Consider the following 13,146-nt stretch of genomic DNA (forward strand, 5'->3'; position numbering starts at 1 on the left):
GTGGTTAGAGCGTTGGACTAGTAACCACAAGGTTGTGAGTTCAAACCCCCGAGCTGACATGGTACAAATCTGCCATCATTGAAAATAAGAATTTGTTCTTAACTGACTTGCCTGGTTAAATAAAGGTAAAATAAAAAAATTAATTAAAAATTGGACACAAAATAATCGGAAAAACGAACAAGTTTGTAGAGTCATTGCTACAAATATGGGACCAAATGCTACACTTCTGACTTCTTTATTTCTAATCATCTTCAGGGGTGTCAATAATTCTGATACCTACCTTAAAACATCTTCAAGATTGGTGCATCCCCCATGGGACTGTTGAGATAACGTAGCCTAATGTGATTATCATGAGGTTGTAAGTAACAAGAACATTTCCCAGGACGTAGACATATCTAATATCGGCAGAAATATTAAATTATTGTTAATCTAACTGCACTGTCCAATTTACAGTAGCTGTTACAGTGAAAGAATACCATGCTATTGTTTGAGGAGAGTGGACCGTTTTGAACTTGATAAGTTATTAATAAACAAATTAGGCACATTTGGGCAGTCTTGATACAACATTTTGAACAGAAATGCATTGGTTCATTGGATCAGTCAAAACTATGCACATACACTGCTGGCATCTAGTGACCAAAATCTAAATTGCACCTGGGCTGGAATAATACATTATGATCTTTGTTTTTTTTCTTTGCATTATCTTTTACCATGTCTAATGTGTTATATTATCCTACATTCCTACATTCACATTTCCACAAACTTCAAAGTGTTTCCTTTCAAATGGTATCAAGAATATGCATATCCTTGCTTCAGGGCCTGAGCTACAGGCAGTTAGATTTGGGTATGTCATTTTAGGTGAAAATTGAAAAAAGGGGCGGATCCTTAAGAGGTAAAAAAGAAAATGTCTTTCTTGTTAAACAAAATCTCTTTCTCTGATCATTTTTTTGGAGCATATAACACAGCTCAGTATTTTAATGATTTATTTTATACACTTATTATTGCTCATCTTTAACAAGGGTATCAATACATTCGGACCCCACTGTATGTAAACACTGGTTTGGTGCTGGAGATGGTGAATATGAGGTTGAATAGTGGCGGAATTGCCCTTTAACTACAACATGATGTCAGTTCAATGATAAATTATTGAATGATACTTCTTGTATGTCACGTAAAGGGCCAAGTTTCCAGTCACAAAATATTGTATTTCATTTATGTGTGTTCTTAAGATATAATTCTCAATTGAAACAATAACAAAACACACTCCCCTGTTTAGCTAAAAAGCTAAGTAATGATGCTGGAGAAATTTAACCACACTCAAATTTATGATATCAAATGTATAGTTTTAACCATGTTTTGAATCTCTACAGTGTTTGTTTACATTCATGATGTTTTATAAACATTGGAGTAAAGCTATTTGGGGATCTGATGGGGTACGACAGTTGAACTAAACTCATTAAGCATTTATAAGATGTTCTTCAAGACTCAGTGTAGCCTAGTGGTTAGAGCATTGGACTATTATCTGGAAGGTTACAAGTTCAAATCCCTGAGCTGACAAGGTACAAATCTGTTGTTTTGCCCCTGAACAGGCAGTTAACCCACTTTTCCTAGGCTGTCATTGAAATTAAGAATCTGTTCTTAACTGACTTGCCTAGTAAAATAAAAAAGAATAAAAAGAATCATTGAGAATCAATCAAGTCCAAAAATGGGTCTAGCAACTAAGGATTCTAGCTTTAAGGCATGTACTTATGTAACAGTTCCTGGAAATGTTTCGATTCCCAGAACGCAAGTGGCTTTAATAATAATAATAAAAGCAATAATAATAGATGTATTTTATATAGTGCTTTTCATTTACAAAGATCATTTTAAATACGCTCGTTAAAACAAACAAAACTAATGTAGAGATCTGGTAGGTGTTGGGCGATGTTCTTCCATCTTCAGATGATAAGGTGCTGTTCAGCCAGGCAGTTCAGAAAGGCTGGACAGTAACTTAAGGGGAGGGAGCCTCGATGGCACAAAGAGGGAGCAGCGTCACTCAGTTACTTAGACAGGCCCGGTACCACAAACACACACACACACACACACACACACACACACACACACACACACACACACACACACACACACACACACACACACACACACACACACACACACACACACACACACACACACACACACACACACACACACACACACACACAAAGATCTGAGATATATTTGTATATAGTGTGTTGTAAATGCCATGATCATGGCTGATGCATCAGGGCGAGCTATGACAGGCGGCTCTGTTGTGGTCTCAGAGGGGACTCATGTCCATCTGGTATCCCTGTTCCCCATCTGGGCCCGGGCAGCCAAGGGAGATGCCTGAACCTCAGGTGTCTGCCCTCTACTCAGTCCCCTTAATTTTCTACTTTTCATTTTTGGCATGTAAAAAGTCCTGCTGCCTGTGGCTCTTAAAAGGGAGCCTAGGGGGATTCACGCATTTCATCATCAAAGATATTAAAAGAACGTCATCATGGTGAATCATCGTTGTCAATATTTCTGGATTTGGGGACGTGTATGAGGTTATCTGGGTCGGTCCTCTCACTGGGTTGATTACTCACCCCATCCCTTCGTCTTTTCCCCTCCACTCTGAGAAACGAGGGATGCGGGTCCGGTTTCGAGGTCTCAGTGAGGAACGTCTGTTCCGTTAGGTCCGTGTGACTTAAGGTAAAGGGAATGTAGGGTACCTCATCTAAAAAAAGCCCCCCTACCCCTCCTGAGCTCCGTCTTTTAGGAAGGGGGGGCATCTAAAATAAAATCAGCTGTCACTGTCCTCTAAGCCCCACAGAGCTGAGCTGATCGCACACTGCTGGAGCCGGTCTCCAACCCTCATTAAATCACCTCCCAGGGTTTTGTTTAGTTTTCTCTTTTAACGGCTGGGTGAAAAGACCCTGCTGCTGGCTCTCAGGGGATTTCAAGGCCCTTCAACATTATCTGAGGGATTGTATTGTCTGAGGTACACAGTTGTGCTAAAGGCATAGAGGGCACTACAGTAAGTAAGCCAGTCTTTACAACCTTCATAGCCTTTCGGTGTGTTGCAATACTCTGCATGTAAAGGTGGACTGACATTCATTGCCACATGATTGATTTGAGTGAGACACACAAAGACACTTCGAGAGATATGGAGAGAGAGAGAGAGAGAGAGAGAGAGAGAGAGAGAGAGAGAGAGAGAGAGAGAGAGAGAGAGAGAGAGAGAGAGAGAGAGAGAGAGAGAGAGAGAGAGAGAGAGAGAGAGAGAGAGAGAGAGAGAGAGATACTATATGTACTGGATGAATGAGAGGCTGAATGGTGAATTGACTGTGTTGACAGTAGATTGCCTTTTCAGCTTTATACAGCTTTTGCTTGCGTGTAGTGCACGATTAGGTTGTTTTACCATGTAAAACAGGACTGGAATTACAGCAAGAGTCTTCTAAATGTGTTCCAGAAGTATAGAGTTGTCAGATGATGCTGATTGAATCGGTGACCGAGGGGTCGATGGTTCGAATCCCTGCGTTATCTAGGCGAGGGATCTGTCGATGTGCCCTTAAGCAAGGCACTTGACCCTAGTTGCTCCTGTAAGATGCTCTGGATAAGAGCGTCTGCTAAATGAATAAAATGTCAAATTGCGAAAGGAAGCATGATTCCACGAGGATGTGGGATTGTTAAGTATGCATGAAGTCAGCTTGTTTTTCCCAATCTGATATGACTTAGTTATTTCGCCTGGAATGCCCTCCGACTGTCCGACTGTGAGCGTACTCAGTAGAGACTTTCGAGACCAAGTACTTGAGGCCGATCCAGTGGTCTCTTTGATCCATTTGACAGCTTAATAATTGTGCGTCGTCTCTGTGCCAGTTGAACTGGAGTCACAGAACAGCGAGCTTTGGCTCAGGATCTCAGCTGCTGCTCTGGGTCTGTGGTTCCATGAGGCTAGCTAGCTAGTAGTGTAGCCCACCTCTGATCACATAACCACAGGCAGAGCAGCAGCAGTGACTGTGGGGGAGGGGGGGGCTGGCACAGCTCAATATAGCCACTGAGCCATGCATACCAGATGCAAGGCCTCCCTCACACATACTGTCTCCCCCATAGACTTTTTCATGTGGAGTTTCCGCAAACGCACTGCCTTCCATGGAAGGGAAGTTAATATAGGAAAATAAAATCAGTGAAAGCACCTCTGCTTTTAAGACAGCGATGTCAAAACACAAACAGATGGTAATCTGCTGGAAGATTATGGCATTTTACCCAGTAAGTCATTTGTAAATGTTATAATCATTGAAATCGGTTGATATCGCTAATTAAACAGATGAACGTGCCAGTGATGTAGATGAAAAAGCTTTTAGGCTTCTGGAGAAACTGAGCTCTTTTGAGATGTCCTTGTGTTTGACCTCTCTCTCTCTCTCCCCTTCATTAGAATAAGCCTCCTCAATATTTGTAGCCGTAGGTGGTAATATCTCTCTAGGAGCTGATCCGTTGTCAGTATTGTGGAATAATTATAATGTCAAGGAAAGATTTGAATGGAGAAAGCTGATCCAAGAGCAGCACTCCCTTACTGGGAAACATGACTGCAGACAGGGCCATAGGAAAAGAAGAGGATTTATTTTGCGACTCTCATGGAGCCTGGTTTAGTTACCTCACTTCCCTGCTATGGCGAGCTTTGCATTCGTTCACCACCATACCTCCGCTCGCAGGCTGAACATACCAAGGGACTGTTGTCAATGTTTTTATGGCATCAGAACCACTTGTATGTCTGTCTGTCTTACTGACAGCCCAGGGCCCAGTTTCCTGATAGCCATGTAATTTAGGGCCAGGATTGTTTAAAATATGCATCTTTCCTACAACGTCCGAAGACATAACACACATTTCCCAAAACACCAGGCAGAGAGAACGGTCAGTAAGTGTGTTGTTGGCGCATGTGTCAATACTGATAGGATCAATAGAAAGGGAGTGCTGCTCTCGGATCAGCTTTCTCCATTCAAATCTTTCCTTGACATTATAATTATTCCACAATACTGACAACGGATCAGCTCCTAGAGAGATATTACCACCTACGGCTACAAATATTGAGGTGGCTTATTCTAATTACCGGAGATCTGCTGTGGATAAAGTGACGCAGGAACGCAAACAAGCCTCTAACAATGCACTTTGCTGTTTACGAGTGGTCCGAGGCAGGCGTTAGATTACAAACGTTTTCCAGTGCAACGTCAATAATGGTTTTGGGAAACAGCTTGAAGATTTAATGATGCTCCTATGAAGGTTCTAACGAGCAATTTAGCCTTAAGATGCCTTTGGGAAACCGAGACCAGAACCATGACGTGTGGTACACACTTATCCCCAGTGATAAATGAGGGCATTATCCCTCGTTCGCTGTGTTAAACGAGTGTCAGGTTTCAGGTGATCTCAGGTGCAGAGTATCTGACCCGTATTTATAGTCAAGAGCGGGTAAAACCCACATTTATTTTTGGACGTTGCTGTGCGGGTCAGTAATCCTCTAGGTATCTCTCTCGGCAGCGCAGGGTGATTGGTTAACACTAACATGCCCGCCATAGCAGGAGGATCTAAAAATGGTGGTTTAAGGGAACATGCTTTCATCACATGGTAGCCAATCCAAGTGCTTGGGTCCTGTGAGAAATCCGGTTTGTTTTATGAGACAAATAAATACTTTGGCCCGTTTTAAAAGACTTGAAGTAGGGAGCATGTTTGACTTGTGTCATCCGGTCAGATAACCAGTCAATTCCAGGAATAGGAAATCAAACCGACAGATAGTAACACATGTATTCATAGGCCTTTTCTAAAAGTGGTCTGACAGCCATTAGGGCGACTAGCTCTTCTCCATAGGGGTATATGCGTACAGTATGTACCCAGCAAAGAATAGTTTTATTCGCTAATAGTTGTAGCCGAGTTACCATTGGAACAGTTCCTTAAAATATACCAGTGTTCTATCCATGTGCTTCTGTTTTGGCTACGATCCCGCCCCAGTATGTGGAAAATCCACAACGTAGGAATGTCAACGTGTACTACACAACACAATGACCATTTCCATCCGTGTCCTCTTTGATCTCAATGCATTATAATCCCGGCAGACTCAACATGCTAAAAGCCTTGAGGTCCAGTGTGGGTGTTAGAGAGATCCTCAGTGGAGTCATCTCACTGGCTTAATGATGCCTTGTAGCGTAGCGGAGTCAACCAAATCAATACTTGACTCTAATTGGACGTCTACAGGGATGTACTGTACTAACCACTAATCAGTGTGCGCGTCCATTTGTGTGTGTGTGTGTGTGCGTGTGATGTTAGAGCAGTCCTGTTTGATTGAGGAGTTTGACTCGCTTCAGTTTCATGACAACATCCTTTGTGAAACCCCATTGTCTTGCCTATGGCTATGTGTAGAGGGGTCCTGTAAGGGACATGTGACAGGACGTGGTTCTGGAACAAGCCGGACGGAGGTGTGAAGCTAACTTGGATGGCAGAAGAGATGAGTGGAGGCTGCTGAGGGGAGGACGGCTCATAATAATGGCTGGAATGGAGTCAATGGGAGGGTATAAACTTCATGGAAACCACGTGTTTGATACCATTCCACTGACTCCATTCCAGCCATTATTATGAGCCGTCCTCCCTACAGCAGCCTCCACTGGTGGAGACGGTCACTGTTGTCGCTCTGCAGCTCGCAGTTACATCATGGCCCCGTCCTTACAGATAGTAGGACGTAGCTAACACAGCTGTTTTCCAATACGTCCTGTTAAAATGTCCTCCATGGTTATTTCAACAAGTATCTCTTGAAAGTATCTATTCTGTTTGTACATGTTTTATTTTATTTGACCATTAGTCTATTGGCACCACGAAATGGTGGACATCAATGAGCTGAAACGCAGAAAGGATGACTCATAACTGATCCAACTCTTACGTAAACCACGGATTTACTGTAAATCAAGGATGAGAACGAACGCTGACATTCGTGTGACAAACGACGCTTTCAAGTCAGGATTCGGCTCTTTATGTGCATGAACTGCATTCTCATGTCCTGGAGTGTAAACTGTTGCGTTTTGCAGCTGCGGGTGGAACCAGGTCAGGACGTCCTGAGGAAAGGGAAGGGGTGACGAGTCAGAGGAAAGGAGACGGAGGAACGCCCACCAGCGAGGAGCCGGAGTCCGTGTCACTAAAGGAACGCATGGCCATGTATCAGGCTGCCGTGTCCAAGAAGGAGGCAAGCAGCTCATCCGCCACGGTAAGGGGATACTTCCACAAGGACGTAAAAGAGAGATGGAGGGAACGACACTCCAAGGATAATAACTAGACAGGCTGATAAGCAGGCAGGACAGGCAGACAGACACTATTCCTTCACCCGGTATAATTGGCAGTGCATCCCATTTTAATGGACATTATTAACAGAACATTTTCACATACCTCCAAATATGACACATTCTCAAAACTATTCTACACAGACATCCATGACCACACAAACATGCTGTGTAAAAAAAACACAACAAAAAAGAGCTTTACGTGCCTGGTTCATCAGAGTAAAGAAACACCTTTCTGCAAGCAGCTTACACTTTGTCCAACCGGTAATTGAAAACGAGAGCGTGTATTCAGCCGAGGCCATTAATTCAACTCAGTCTGTGGACTGAAGCCAACGGAGCCGCAACCTTTTAGCCTTTTACTGTACGTGACTCAGCGGTTCACTATTATTCACGATTATATGGCTTGTCTAACCTGGTCTGTTGCATTCCATTCAGCTTCTCTATACCCAGGTCACGGTTATCTGATTGGAACTGAAAGGAACGTCAGGAAGACATTTTTATATTCCTAAGCCTTTTTATAGTGACAATCCTCATAATTAGAAATAATTCCTCTTTTGTCATGAAAAAAACCCAGCGTTGAATATTCCTGGACACGACAAAGATCTTCCAGCAACCACATATTCCAGGAACCTCTGTCCACACAGTAATATGTAACATTCTGAAGACAAGTAGTGGGATATCAACATTCATCACGCATCATTTACTTTTACATTCAGTACTGAATAATGACAACAATATAGATTTGCTCTGAGGCCATCGGTGTCATTTGCCGGTGCCTCTGCGGTGACCTCCGTTGATCCCAGTGTCACGGCCCATGGGGAGGCTGCTGACAGCTGGCGGTGGGAGGCTGGGCTGTAGGGTTACTGCACACCATGAGGGGTAACAGACAGAATCTGGACCAGAATTATCCATCAATACATTTACAGCCACTGTCTGCATATGCCGCTAGAACATTGCTTGATACTGTTATACTGTGTTGTACTAGTTAGTTTGATTTGACTTGATGTCACAGATGTTTGGGATTTCCAATTGTGTGGGGAGACTGGGGACATCCTTCTCTTGCAAACGTAATGAGGTCCGAGTCATAACTCCCTACTGTATTTAGGGAAAGTAGTCCAGTCCTGTGGAATATGCTGCTCACTTATGCCCCCTTCAGGAAGTCCCGGGAACTACATCTATATCCCTGAAGATACTTTAATGAGAACTGTTTGCATGGCAAGGACTCGAATGAATGATGCCTGTCTTCTCTTCATAGGTTATGGAGGAGTCGGAAGCCTGTTCTCTGCCAGGGGGTCTGGCCAGCGTGAAGAAACAGTTTGAGAGCCAGGAGTACGCCTCATCCTCCCAGTCCCAGACCAGCGTTACCCAGACCCATGTAGAAAAGAGATCCGTGCAGGTACTACAACTAAACAGGCAAAGCATAAGCCATACATAGAAATGTATTCTTATTTATTTATATTGCACTACCATAGTAAAGCATACTGAACCATACTGAGTCATACAGGGTGGCAGGGTAGCCTAGTGGTTAGAGCGTCGGACTAGTAACCGGAAGGTTACAAGTTCAAACCCCCGAGCTGACAAGGTACAAATCTGTCGTTCTGCCCCTGAACAGGCAGTTAACCCACTGTTCCTAGGCCGTCATTGAAAATAAGAATTTGTTCTTAACTGACTTGCCTAGTTAAATAAAGATAAATAAAATACAAATCCCAAGTAAAACAAGGCAGAAAGCCCATATACAGGTCACAGCCACATGGGGATAGAGGTGTATGATGACTCAGCATGCTGTAGTGATCTCACTGGATCTCATAAAAGTGGATTCAATTATACCCAGTCTCTCTCATCCTGCCAAGCTTTAAAAACAGGCTGGATTCAGAGAGTGGGCTTGTGTAAATACTTAATGATGCATGGGGCTGTGGTCAGATGTGGAGCAGTGGGTTTTGTAGAGTTGTTGTTACTGTGCGTCAAGAGCCTTTTTATGTGTCTCTGCAGCTCAGGTAATGGTAAAACATGCTGTTTTGTGTTTGCTGTATGGCAAGTTGTACAGCAACAACATGTTATACCAGACCGAGGTGGTCTCAGGGAGGCAGTACTATTCTGGTATGTATGCTTCTATGCTCTAAATGCCAGGGAAAGAAAGTCCAATTTCAGGTATTAAATTTCGAAAACCTATTTGAGGTGCATTTGGTGTATTTTCAAATTACTGCAATTGATAGGAAATCATGTATTATTTGTAGCAGATGAATTTTCCAGTAAGCTTTGCTCTCTAAACATTCATATTTTCCACCCCTGCTGCTAAATATGGTCTGCTGTCAGGGGGAAAACAACACCGCTGTGTGTTTGTGACTGCTAGCTACAATGTGTTTGTGACTGCTAGCTACAATGTGTTTGTGACTGCTAGCTACAATGTGTTTGTGACTGCTAGCTACAATGTGTTTGTGACTGCTAGCTACAATGTGTTTGTGACTGCTAGCTACAATGTGTTGGTGTTAAAGTGTTTGTGTGCGAGTGTGTTGCTGGCGACCTGTCAGCGACAGGAACAGACGCCAGTCGAGCGGGTCCGTGACAAAATACTGTGTGCCGCCGTAACCCCGTAAAGTAGAACCGGTGTAAACCACACCCACCGGCATCCTGAGACATTTGTGTTTGTGAATCATAAATATGTAGGCCGAGTGTGTGAACGGTTTGTGTGGTCTTTCTTGACAGGTGTCCAGCTCACAGGAGGTGACAGTGAGGAGCAGTGTCAGAGAGGTCTGTCCCACCACTCAGCAAGTGGCCTACTTCCATGGCCAGGAGGTGATATACACTTAAACCTTATTACAAATCGTTACTTACCTGGTATTCTGACATTATTGACATTTCACATTCTTAAAAGAAAGTGGTGATCCTAACTAGGATTAAATGTCAGGAATTGTGTAAAAACTGAGTTTAAATGTATTTGGCTATGGTGTATGTAAACTTCCGACTTCAACTGTTAAACTGACATTTAATATGAGTAGAAATTCCCTGTCTTAGGTCAGTTAGGATCACCACTTTAAGAATGTGAAATGTCAGACTAATAGAAGAGAGTATGATTTATTTCAGCTTTTATTTCTTTCATCACATTCCCAGTGGGTCAGAAGTTTACATACACTCAATTAGTATTTGGTAGCGTTGCCTTTAAATGGTTTTACTTGGGTCAAACATTTCGGGTAGCTTTCCACAAGGCTTCCCACAATAAGTTTGGTGAATTTTGGCCCATTTCTCCTGACAGAGCTGGTGAAACTGAGTCAGGTTTGTAGGCATCCTCGCTCGCACACGCTTTTCCAGTTCTGCCCACAAATGTTCTATAGGATTGAGGTCAGGGCTTTGTGATGGCCACTCCAATACTTTGACTTTGTTGTCCTTAAGCTATTTTGCCACAACGTTGTAAGTATGCTTGGTGTCATTGTCCATTTGGAAGACCCATATTTGACCAAGCTTTAACTTCCTAACTGGAAGTGGTCCGTCTGTAGCTCAGTTGGTAGAGCATGGCGCTTGTAACGCCAGGGTAGTGGGTTCGATCCCCGGGACCACCCATACGTAGAATGTATGCACACATGACTGTAAGTCGCTTTGGATAAAAGCGTCTGCTAAATGGCATATATTATTATTATTATTATTCTTGAGATGTTGCTTCAATATATCCACGTAATTTTCCTCCCTCGTGATGCCATCTATTTTGCGAAGTGTACCATCCCTCCTGCAGTAAAGCACCCCCACAACATGATGCTGCAACTCCCGTGCTTCACGTTTGGGATGGTGTTCTACGGCTTGCAAGCCTCCCACTTTTACCTCCAAACATAAAGATGGCCATTATAGCCAAACTTTTCTATTTGTGATTCATCAGACCAGAGGACATTCCTCCAACAAGTACAATCTTTGTCCCCATATGCAGTTTCAAACCGTAGTCTGGCGTTTTTATGGTGGTTTTGGAGCAGTGTCTTTTTCCTTGCTGAGCGGCCTTTCAGGTTGCGTCAATATAGGACTTGCTTTACTGTGGATATAGATACTTTTGTACCTGTTTCCTCCAGCATCTTCACAAGGTCCTTTGCTGTTATTCTTGGATTGATTTGCACTTTTCGCACTGAAGTACGTTCATCTCTAGGAGACAGAACGCGTCTCCTTCCTGAGTGGTATGACGGCTGCGTGGTCCCATGGTGTTTATACTTGCGTACTATTGTTTGTACAGATGAATGTGGTACCTTCAGGCGTTTGGAAATTGCTCCTAAGTATGAACCAGACTTGTGGAGGTCTACAATTTTTTTTCTGAGTTCTTGGCTGATTTATTTTTTATTTTCCCATGATGTCAAGCAAAGACGCACTGAGTTTGAAGGTAGGCCTTGAAATACATCCACAGGTACACCTCCATTTGACTCAAATGATGTCAATTAGCCTATCAAAATCTTCTAAAGCCATGACATCATTTTCTGGAATTTTCCAAGCTATTTAAAGGCACAGTCAACTTAGTGTATGTACATTTCTGACCCACTGGAATTGTGATACAGTGAATTATAAGTGAAATAATCTGTCTGTAAACAACTGTTGGAAAATTACTTGTCATGCACAAAGTAGATGTCCTAACCGACTTGCCAAAACTATAGTTTGTTAACAAGAAATTTGTGGAGTGGTTGAAAAACGAGTTTTAATGACTCCAACATAAGTGTCTGTAAAATTCTGACTTCAACTGTATATATATTTTAATTAGTCTTTATATTCAGTTGGACCCTTAACCCTGCAACTGTGCAGTCTCAAACTCAACCTATTTCTCACAAACGCATATTCAGCCCACATCTACTCAATAAGTCTAATTGTTTAAACTCAATATGTTAGCTGCCCCTGCAACTACCCGCAACATCTATAATTAAGTGTACGTGAATAATTTTAACACTTTATTTGTTTACCAAAGTTTTCCTACATAGAGTAAAGTTTTTAAAAAACAGATGCAGGACTAAATGAACCTTACGTGGTAAGAAAAATGCTGTTTTCATTACGAATGAACATTCCACTTACACACCCTTTCCGTTGTCTGTGTGTGGAAAGGAAATCCATTTGAAGGATTGCCTGTTGTGCTCACCACTTGCCTCCATCTCACTACAGGTGACTCATGATCAAAGAGGTCAACAAAGCAACGTGGCCTCCAGTTATGAAAACCATTATGATGAAACAGGTAGAGTATAATACCATTCATATTTACATTTTGGGCTTTTTTTGATCACACGCTAGAGTGTACGTTGTATAGTAATGACTGTTGAAAAGCTGGAGATTATTCTCCAAGCCTAAATTACAGAGGAGGTGTCGAATTGAATTGTATCGCAGATGCTTTTCTATTAGAAATTCAGTGCAAGGCCACAAATTAAATCAAGGCATAGGAAGGTAAAAAATATTGCAACTGGGAATAGGTTAATCAGTGCCACTTTCGGAATTGGAAATGGTAGGTTTTAAAGACACAATTTTAGTTTCCTCCAAACCACCTGGGCTTCAAACTGAGAATCATTTAATGAGACAACTGCTTCCTGTTTCTATTTCAGTTAGGGTCATAGGAGGAGAGGACTTACCAAAAGTCTCCACTCAGGCTTTGAAGCAGCAGTATGAGAAGACGATCGAACAGGCCACGCCGGGCAAGCAAATTAAGGTAATGATGAAGTCTGTTTATCTACGTGGCCATTATAGTGTGTCTATAGACGATGCCATGATATCAACATCAAAGCAGGGGAATTCACTTTCAGGGTAGTGTGTACTGAGTAAATTGGATGACGTGAGATTTTTTTTGTAAAAACAAACATATTCAGAGATCTCATTATCTGCTTAAATCTAC

The 13,146-nt window shown here is 42.5% G+C and overlaps 1 protein-coding gene across 1 annotated transcript in view; it reads left to right on the top strand.

Moving 5' to 3' along the window:
• The window catches only part of LOC124008140 (xin actin-binding repeat-containing protein 2-like), a 54,117-nt gene that overhangs the window by 31,304 nt on the left and 9,667 nt on the right, over positions 1 to 13,146 (top strand). Inside the window, exons 3-7 of the mRNA XM_046319147.1 lie at positions 7,065 to 7,240; positions 8,569 to 8,709; positions 10,017 to 10,106; positions 12,429 to 12,498; positions 12,860 to 12,963. Of these exons, the coding sequence (XP_046175103.1) occupies positions 7,065 to 7,240; positions 8,569 to 8,709; positions 10,017 to 10,106; positions 12,429 to 12,498; positions 12,860 to 12,963 (581 nt within the window). The remainder of the gene's footprint in view (positions 1 to 7,064; positions 7,241 to 8,568; positions 8,710 to 10,016; positions 10,107 to 12,428; positions 12,499 to 12,859; positions 12,964 to 13,146) is intronic.

Source organism: Oncorhynchus gorbuscha, linkage group LG21 (genome assembly GCF_021184085.1).
Source record: "Oncorhynchus gorbuscha isolate QuinsamMale2020 ecotype Even-year linkage group LG21, OgorEven_v1.0, whole genome shotgun sequence".
Classification (NCBI taxonomy): domain Eukaryota; kingdom Metazoa; phylum Chordata; class Actinopteri; order Salmoniformes; family Salmonidae; genus Oncorhynchus; species Oncorhynchus gorbuscha.